The sequence below is a fragment of the Seriola lalandi genome, unplaced genomic scaffold (assembly GCF_002814215.2).
Source record: "Seriola lalandi dorsalis isolate HSWRI2012SDOR001 ecotype SW California unplaced genomic scaffold, Sedor1 jcf7180002054946, whole genome shotgun sequence".
Taxonomy (NCBI): Eukaryota; Metazoa; Chordata; class Actinopteri; order Carangiformes; family Carangidae; genus Seriola; species Seriola lalandi.
In genome coordinates, this window is record NW_019525497.1 from 897,326 (window position 1) to 907,218 (window position 9,893).

The 9,893-nt window shown below is 40.4% G+C and overlaps 1 protein-coding gene across 1 annotated transcript; it reads right to left on the bottom strand.

Annotated features, from left to right (window-relative positions):
• Positions 1-1,306: 1,306 nt before the first annotated feature.
• LOC111645131 (chondroitin sulfate N-acetylgalactosaminyltransferase 1-like) lies at positions 1,307-9,837 on the bottom strand. Its single transcript, XM_023394197.2, has 11 exons — positions 9,624-9,837; positions 8,721-8,844; positions 7,405-8,055; positions 7,185-7,285; positions 6,856-7,034; positions 6,423-6,639; positions 5,380-5,481; positions 4,270-4,451; positions 2,218-2,312; positions 2,031-2,112; positions 1,307-1,825 (listed from the first exon to the last, which is right to left on the bottom strand). Exons 3-11 carry the CDS (start codon positions 7,765-7,767, stop codon positions 1,548-1,550), a joined length of 1,599 nt encoding a protein of 532 aa, XP_023249965.1. The 5' UTR covers positions 7,768-8,055; positions 8,721-8,844; positions 9,624-9,837; the 3' UTR covers positions 1,307-1,547.
• Positions 9,838-9,893: the final 56 nt, after the last annotated feature.

Sequence of the window (9,893 nt, forward strand, 5' to 3'; positions counted from 1 at the left end):
TGAGAAGATATACACTTTATCTGTCAAGAATAAATCACATTGTCACAATCATTTCATGGAAATAGGTAAAAAATATTTTATTCCAACTTTATGAGCAACAGTGTATGTTTTGTGTGTAAGATCTTAATCAGCAGTGTACCTAACAAAACAAAAATATGTTGTGAAGTAAAAAGAGCACCATTGCCCTGTAAAAAAGTCAAAAGTAGCATCAAATGGAAATACTCAAGTAAAGTAAAAACCTCAAAATTGCACTAATTCCACCACAGAGGTTAGGGTATTTTAATCTTTTAGAAAGACTCCATCAAGGCGCATCCCCACATAATATCCAAACAACATGTGAATGATTTCAAAACACTTCTCTCTTCTGCCACACATAGAGCAAAAAGTGTTAAACCTGCCACATCACCTGGATGCACTTAATGAAGACACTAATGAGCCAGGGACCACACTGACTTTCAGGGTGTGTGATTAAAGTGATTATAGGTCCATTGACCATTGATTTCTAACCATATTTCTTGTGGTTTGGTTGAAGGTGTTGGTGTGCCTCCTGGTTTTATGGACCACTGTGATAAAGGAGGGAGGAATGTAGTGTGAGGTTAAGGTGTGGTCAATAAAACACTTTTGAAAAACACATGGGAGGGTAAAAGGCAGAGAGTAGGTGTGTGTATTTAAAAACTGTAGATTTATATGTATTGGTGATTCTTTTGTCTAACATTACATTGTTTGATGTAGTGACTAACTAAGCAGGGGGGAAATCTGGAGTGAAACTAAAGTTGTAGTCCAACACAGATGTAACTAATAACATTATTAACAGCTGCACTGCATGACTAACTTCTTGAATTACCTCTGCTTTTTCTGCTGTAACAAGTAAAAATATCAGCTGTGAAAAAGGTAGATGAATCCAGTTCATTTGGTAAGAATAAAGACAAAAAGTACGCTGATGTCATCAGACTTATAGCTCACGAAAAGTAAAATTGGCAATGCTCATCATGCAGATGAACTGCCTGTCTTGCTCTTGAGCTACTGTGAATAGCTGGTGAGGCTTGTGTCCTGTATATCTAAAAGCCAGTAGTTTTTAAAAAGTTAAATTTGCATTTTTATTTGCACTAATGTAAAACAATAGAAAATAAATATGTAGATCATGTTGTTGATGATGTCATTTCATTAAAAATCCTCCTAGTTTCCTTTATTAGTCTACTTGTTTCACTGAGGAAACTTAAGTAAACCACATTAAACCATGAAAGAGTATTTTATGCTACGTTTTCTGTTACTTTTTGTGGAGAAAAGAATACAAAGGAGGAAAAAATCAATCACATCCTTCATACTTTTATTAACACAAAAAATAAAATCAAACACAGTTTGTTCTGATGTTGATTCTTTGCAATTCCTTTTGTCCCCATGGCGATAAATAATGAGAGTAAATCACACTTTGTCTCCTCTGTTAACATTACCTGAACACCCTGTTCTCTGGCATGATTTCAGGAAATGTAAGTTACCACAAATTATCATGAAAACCAGAACAAGAACATACATAACAACCACAAAAATCATTTGTTTGACTGCTTCTTGGAGTTCAAATGAGCCTTGATCTCTCGTTTGAAGAACAGCTCCCCCAGCTGGCCATGCGAGGCTTCGCTCATGGCTTTGGTCTGCATACACATCTTGTACTTGTCTGGAGGAAGCTCATCTGAGCAGTTTTTCTCATGCCACAAGTGGAAAAGGCCACGAGATGGGGAGCGAATCACCACCAGCTTACTGTGAAGGTACTTCCTGTACAGGTGTACGTCCTCCAACCCCCAACCTTTGATGTTACGGTCAAAACCCCCTGTCAAGAAACAGACACATTTTACACACATAAATACTGGAATTTTTATACAAAAATGCACCGAATCCTGTACTTTAATGCATTTAGAAAGTTTTGAATGCACAGTTATGAGTAATATTTAATTGTATTATGACTATCATCATCGTCTTTCAGATGATGAAATTTGGGAAATTACTGATGACACAAGCTTTTTCATTATCATTACCTATGTTGATGAAATCAGACCTGTACTGGCATGTCATGCCAAACCCAAAGTCTCTCCAGAATCCAGTTTCTTTCCTGATTACCTAAGACAAAAAGAGCAGTTAGAAATCAGTCTTTTACATCATGGTGACATTTTTATGTAATTCATTGATGTAAATATATCTGTTTATTTATTATTTTTCACCTACCAGCTGCTGTTGAACAGAGGGTAGAAGTGTATGATTACTGTAGATGATAGTTGGGTTGTACTGGCTGAAGAGCACTGGATAATACACTTTCTTACCTAGAGACAAAAAGTTCAAAAAGCTGTAGTATACACATTTTCAGTCTTTAACACCTATAGTGAAGTAGATTTCTTTCTCATTCTCTTTTTTAGTGAAAATTCTTTGGCATTTGATGCATTTTTCATTACTGGCAGCAACAGCAGAGATTTGACTGGACTGACAATAATAAGAACTGGGTAGTTAGTATGAGCAACAATAACCACCAGGCCTGAACAAAGAAATAATAGAATAGAGCCGGACTGACTGAGTGCTAATCGATCTCTTGGAATTACAGTGCAGGAACACCACAACAATGATGACTTATACTACATAGGGACAAAATCAAAATATTCCCACATATTAGCAGTTTGTGCAAATCCTTGCACTCAAAAGTTTTCCAAAAATTAAAACTTAAACTTAACTTCTACACAGCTTCAGTACACCCTTGCAGGTGTTTCCACTGACAGTGCCTGATTAGAGCCCTTCTCAGATCTGTGTGTGTGTGTGTGCACATACCATGATTGATTGATATCCCCCAGTAAGTTTTCCCATTTTTTTTAGTGTATGTTAACTAATACTTTAGTATACTACACTTATCACCTTACTTCTGATCCCACAGTTCATGGTTGTGCTACAGGTGTCTTCCCTTTTCTTAGAGATTTTCTGAAGGAATTACCAAAGGCATCAATAGACTACGAGAAAATGCCCCCATGGGGACAGACAGGGTACAGTACAAGGCTCCACACCCCTCCTATATAGGACCACCAGAGTGTTTTGTGTCTCTTTGTGGTTCTTTGTGGTTTTTTTGTGTCTATTTGTTTCAAACAAGAAATATGAATATGTTTGGTAATCTGTCCACAACCCACGGTAGTAGATGGCAGATAGGATTACATTATTTCCTTTAAGATGTGACAGGCTGCAATCCCACATCAATCCCCCAAAAGAAAGAATAGAGAAGATAACTTTTGTATACTGCTAACTTTACTGGTACAAAGAAATTAAAAACTGGAGCAAATCAGTCAAAGTTTCACGGGGCTATGAATAAGGTGAACTGGCTGCCCTTCATTGGGCAGTCCCAGTGTTGTGTCAGGGTCTAAAACCCTTTACCTTAAATTGAACTTTAACTTAACTCAACCAGTCGTCTCTTATGATGCTTACCTTGACCCCAGCCTTACCCTAACCGAAACAGTAATCTCTGCTACACCTCATCATAACCTAACTTAAGCTCTAACCCCAACCACTGAAGAGGCACTAAGGGAAACACAATGGGAGGGACACATTATCTGAAGGGGGAACAGACCTCGACACAACACCAACATGCTGCTGGAAAACTCGCTGAAATTCAGTGCAGGCAGCAAATCAGGCAGACGATGTGTCTATCAAACAGCAGGTGGTGTCAGAGATGCTGTAACAAATGTTATTTCAAATATTTCAGCTTGTTGGCAGAGACAGTGCTGTACTGAGCAGACCACTTGAAATACTGTATGTGCTTATTTGTCATTATTGTTTATGATGCTGTTTGACCATGTGATATGTTTTTTGAAATTGAAATGGAGGGGAAACCGCTGCCGAGAGGCTCCAGCAGAGGTTTAATCAGCCAGAATAATTGTACACCCGTGTGGATATGCAGAGCCTTTAATTAATCTGTACCACTTCCTGATGAAGCACTGTTTATAAAGGGTTAATTAATTGTTTTATTAATGGTTAATAAATAATTTACTAATACTTTACAGATGAGTTATAAGTATAACCGCTTCAAATGCCTCAAGAGTCTCATAACTATATTACATAGCTAGTTAGCTTAGCTAATGTAACTTCGGGAGGCTAGTGAATAGCTGTGACTTTCTTGTGTTATTCAGCAGCAGTAAACCACCACAATGTGGTAAGTAGGGTCTGGCCCCTGTGACTGATCATGGTCCCCCCTGTGCTACCTCATTTAAAAAAAATCAGAGAATTGCCCCTGCCCGTCTCTCTCACCAGCCTCTGCATTGAGACGACAGGAAGTCAAGAAGTCAGCTGTGAAGTGGATGTCAACATCACAGAAGAAGAGCAGGACATTCTGGCTCCGCCTCCAAGCCCTGGCGCCCACGTCTAGGCCTCGACCACGTGAAAACTCCTCATTCAGCTGGATCAGTGTGAAGCTCCTGAACCGAGTCTCTCTAAGGGAAAGATGAAGAAGACTTGGATTAATCTGTGTGTGCAAATAGACATCTACTTTAATGAAATAATAAAATATACTTTAATCTAATTTGAAATGTTTAGAGTGAATAATCGTTCAAAAACAACCAACCTCCACAAGAGTGTTGCAGCATTACATAGTTAACAATAGCTCATAAAGGATATACAATATTTTGCTCCCAAAAGCCTGAAGTAAAAAAAAGATTCTGCATTACAATTTTATAGAGGGATGTGTGTGTTGCTCCCTGGAGGTTCAGGGGCTTCAGAGGATTAGCTTGTTATTAGCCTGCAGCTCCAAAACACTGATACTCTCTCACTTTTTATCTTTTGGCCAAAATATCTGCAGTGCAGTTGAGTTGAGATGAAGATGAAGATTTCATCTTTTTCTTGCAGTAATCTGTCTCAACTCTCCCGCATCATATTTATTTTTTCATCATTTTGTGCCATTACATGTTATTATCTTGACAGAGGTGTCGACTCTGTAGACTGTAGGTCACATGACGTTGAGTCAAGCAAGACTCCTGCAATGAATCCCATGACTTTAGACATGACAAAACCAGCAGGTAAACTGTTACTTTATTTGATCTTTTTTTCACATAAATGTGACCCTGAAATTAATACTAACAAAAATAATTATTTGCAAACATGTAGAAACTGAGAATTAAAGCCTCTCATCTTTGTTGTCTCATGAAGACACAAAACTGGAGAAGGGTCAAAAATACAGCTGTGTGTAATTAAAACTGTGTCAGTGATTTCGTACCTGTGACAATTCTGGACTGGAATGTCCAATATCACAGGGAGATACTGTAGGTGATTGTTGTGTAAGGAGGCGATTTACTTCAACACACCAAACCAAATGCTACCAATGTAGCTGACGTTCGAACTGTAAATTGACAACCTGGTGATTACCTGGTGGTCTGGTCCAACATAGCTTTAACTTGGTCTATCTGATCTCGCCCAAAGTAGACGACAGTGAGATGAACCCTGCCGTCCTGCTTGATGCACACTTCTCTGAACAGAAAACACAGAAGGACACATGTGTTAGGCCCATTCTACACAACTTTCTCCAGCGATAGCCACAAATGACTTTATCTTGAGATAAGCCAAGACAAATTTATTTATACAGCATCTTTCAACAAAAGGGCAATTCAAAATTCAAAGTGCTTTACATTAAACACAAAAGAGATTAAGAAAAGACACACAACAATATAAAAAGACACATTTCAATTGGGTTTAAGGTCCAATATAAGATAGAAATATGCTAAAATAGAACAAATCAGAAAAAAGGGGGATTAAAAAAATCCTGCACAGGAAATAAAATGCAACGGCAAACTAAAAAGTCTTAAATCCTGATTTTTTAAAAATGAGAGAAATACAGTATGTGGTGCATAAAAACTGAATGCTGCCTCTTCATGTTTAGTTTTGACCATGGGAATACACAACCTGAGGGATCTGGATGGTTCATATGGGAGCAGGAGATCAGTGATTTGGACCCAAAATACTTTTAAAGTCTTCATTAACCAGCAGCTCATTTTTAATCTTTGTCATAGGGTTAGGGTTAGGAAGAAAAAATTGAAATTGTCAATAAATTGCACCGTATGGAGCGTAAGTGCAGTGTTCAGTGCCAAAAATCTGCTGAGCCTCTCCAGGCAGAGGGCCACTGATAAACACCTTAGTATTCAAGGAGCTGGGTGTATTGAATAGATCGGTAAAGTGCTGTTTCACAGATAAGGAGAACAATTAGATTCCCATCTGTGAAAGTAACCTTTAAAATCTGTAAGATTTTCACTTTCTCTGAAGTGGCGAGGAGTCTTTCAGCCAAGCTACTCTACTATTAAGAGACGGTTTCACTCAGCACTTCCAAGTGTATTACTTAACTATGAGATCAATAATACAATCACAGTTCGTGTAGTGAGTGGGTGACAATGTGCTCATTCACTCTCAAATGATACCTGAAGTTGTTGATGAACTGCCTGAATGTGTCCGGCCTCTTGGAAAGAGGTACGATGATGTTGATGAGCATGCTGCGCGTATCCACACTGTCGCTCTTCACCTTCATCATGGGGCCGAACGGCCTGAAGAGCACGAGGTGCGTGAAGTCCTGTGGGCCGTCGCCTTTAAACATCAGCTCGTACACGGTTCCTCTGTCCCGCTCTGTACGGGTCAACCCTGTGACCGAGGAAAGAGGAGAATATCTTGGTAACAGATGGATCGCAGTTTTTTTAGTTGTAGTAAGAATTTGAAACCACCTTTGGATATAGAGAGAGTTGGTTTGATTTTAAACAAACTGTCATTGAATTTAATCTATTCGTGCCTGTCCGGATGGACAAACTTTTCCTGAGCTGCAGATGAATGTATGAGTGAATGAACCGAGATCTTTCTCACCCTCTACGAAGTCTGAAGGGGAGTATGTTCGCTTTCGCCTGATGTTGTCCATGTGTTGCTGAGGTCCATTCAGGACGTGCAGAGCTGTTTCCACGGTGCCTATCAACTCATCCCTGCGGTCTTTCCTCACAGGCCTCTCCTCAGGGTGCTTGGTCAGCCCTGTCTCCAGCTGGTACACCCTGAGTGATGCAACAAAAACCCCACTCTATAAAGAGGCAGCATTGTATGACGTAAGACTTGACATCAGGAGCAGGTTATACACAGTGCTCCTGGAGGCCCTGAAAGCTCTACGGTGATTGTCCTTAACGGCGAACAACTGTCCCACTCACCTCCGCAGAGTGAAAATGTCAAAAGGAATCACTGCATATTCGCTGGACAGCTTTACACCTGAGTTCACCTCCGCCTGGTTCAGCTGGGAGCGGAACAACTCCTGGAGGACATGATGTAACATTTACTACTACACCATAATGTCAAACTTCATTTATCTTGTCAGGCCGCATGAAATGTACATGTTTTCTGCATCTTTCATTCTGTGTCATGTTTTCCTACCTTCAGGTCAGACTGTGTCGGGGTTTTGTGCAGACTCTCCAAACCCTGAGGCAGAATCCCTTTGGTTTTTGCTTTATCCAGGGACTCCTGGAGCTGCTGCGTCCTCTCCTGGAGAGCCTCCTTCAGCTGGGCTATCTGCTTTGTCAGGCTGTTGATGTAATGTCTGTGAGAGTCTTCCCTCTCCTGCAACAAAGCCATGTATCCCTCCTTACTGGTGGCTCCCCCAGACCACAGCGGAGACTGCTGGCTGCTGCGAGATGCAGGTTTACAGGCCAGGAGGTAGAACAGCGAGAGACAGCAGCAGAGGCCTAGCACAATGAGGCCGACACGGGCCACCAAGGCCAGCAGCCACCGTTTAAACATGGTGGATTGTCTTTCAAACGATTTTTAAACACTTTAGGCTTATAAAATCATGGCTCAGTTTCTGTCATGTGGAGGTGCACCCACAAAAAGATGAGCAACCCATAGCTCCAAAACTACACATCAAGAAATATGGATTTTAAAAAAGACGTCCTCCTGTTTTCTCATGTCGTCCTCATCCGTCACATCCACAGGTAGCATCTTCACAGGGCATTTTGACATTCAGTTTTTTTGGACCAATTCGTCTGTGCCACTTTAAGTGCAGGGATCATTCCAGAGTATCGAAAGTCCCTACGATGACAAAAATGTACATTTAAAGCAATGGATCCCAACATTTTCGACTGCTTAAATCTACCCATGATCCTGCATAACAGGTTATAGACGCACACTGTCTGGGATTCTTTTCTCAGATTATGTCATTTTCAGGAGTTGTCGGCCTGAGGAGGTCAGAGTATCTAGTATTTCACAAGGAAGACTCTAAAATCACAAATGTCAACCTCATGGGGATGTTAGAGGAAAGTCATAATGATTCATCCTCTGGGGACCATGAGTGTTAAAAATCTTCTGCCAGTGCATCTAAAAGTTGTGCACTGAGCAACAGACATTGTCATCCCCAGAGTCATGCTGTTGCCATGATTAGGAAGCAAAGGTTAGTCAGAAAAAAATCATTATGTAAAATAACTTTTTTTTAATCATCAGGTGACCCCCGCTGATTTATCTAGGCACCCTCGGGTCAAAGCATAAATCATTCCCACAAAGACAGATCTAATGTTAAACACCTGTTGTGAAAATAATAGCAACATCGCCTAATTATTCTTTTTTTTTTTTGGCATTTTATCAGGAGAAAGCCTCAAAGGACTTTACATAAACACAAAAACACAAATAGGAGACAGGGAAATCAAGAAAATCTTACAACATCTAACAAATCCAGTGACAATCGGAGAGAGCAAACCAACCAGTCTAATCAGTCTTGTTCTGCTGTGCCTCAGTGTTTTCGTGAACAGCTTATTTCGTTACCAGTCCGTGGCATGCGGCCCTGTCTCGTTGCTGTTGGACTGTTGGTCAGGTTTCATTTGGCTGCTGTAAAAAAAATGCACAGAAAGAGAAATAACCTGACCTTACATTCACTCTGAGTGCCACGACGCTGAATGTGGGAAGTGACAGAAACAAGCATTTCTCTGTGTGTCTCTGCACTCTGTGTGTGTGTGTGTGTGTGTGTGTGTGTGTGTGTGTGTGTGTGTGTGTGTGTGTGTGTGTGTGTTGCCATCATCAGTTTATTCACAGCACAGTTGGCTCTTTATTGCTCAGGTAGAGGCTGATCTCATGAAAGACTTGCTTATGTTTCCAGGTCCACCCAAGCACTGTGTGTCAGTGTGTGTGTGTGTGTGTGTGTGTGTGTGTGTGTGTGTGTGGGTAGATGTCTTGGTGATTACAGTTGCATATATACGTGTGTTCATACCATGTGGACCCTTTTAACACAGTCCACCATAAAGATCAGTACTTTTAATAAAACATTTCAGCGTGTTTTTATCTCTGCATTCTCATAAAAACCCTTCCACAGTATATGGAGTAGTTTTGCATCATAAATATTATGGTTATGGTTGTAATCTTTAATTTATTGTGGCTCATATTAAGGCCTTTCATGTATTTAAAATGAGTGCAAAGCTTTCACCCTGCTGTCATCCCGGTTGAACACTTTACAGGCAAATCACAGGGGGTCATCAGATTTATGAGCTCTCATGAAAAAACCTGACATCATAAACTCAAACATGCAAACGTGACCACACAATACACAGGTTACACTCTTTAAAGCTGCAAATAAGGACAGAAAGATTAAAAATGCATATAATTATACTCACCAGCTGCTGTGAATCTCAGGAAAGTTACGATTGGATGTCGATCATCCTGAACTGCTTCTCTCCGTCTGTCACTGTTTTAGGTTACAAAACAGCATCTTACCGATGTTTGCAGGCAGGGAAGCTGTGTGTTTGTTAGTGTTTAAAAAAAGTGAGAGGCTGACTTGAACAGCTCTCTAGCTTGTCACAATTTTAGGGCTGAAGTGACCTTACAGGAGTAAACTGGACTACTGAGGACCTCCTCTCTCCCATCCTCTCTCCACTCAGTCTCCT

What these genes read in the sequence shown, in the direction of transcription:
- LOC111645131 (XM_023394197.2), bottom strand. Translation starts at nt 7,767, where the DNA reads ATGTTTAAACGGTGGCTGCTGGCCTTGGTGGCCCGTGTCGGCCTCATT. An exon ending in TCGTCTCAATGCAGAGGCTG is followed by an intron (nt 2,313 to 4,269) that starts GTGAGAGAGACG and finishes TTTTGTCTCTAG; the next exon opens with GTAAGAAAGTGTATTATCCA. An exon ending in CCTCTGTTCAACAGCAGCTG is followed by an intron (nt 2,113 to 2,217) that starts GTAGGTGAAAAA and finishes TTTTTGTCTTAG; the next exon opens with GTAATCAGGAAAGAAACTGG.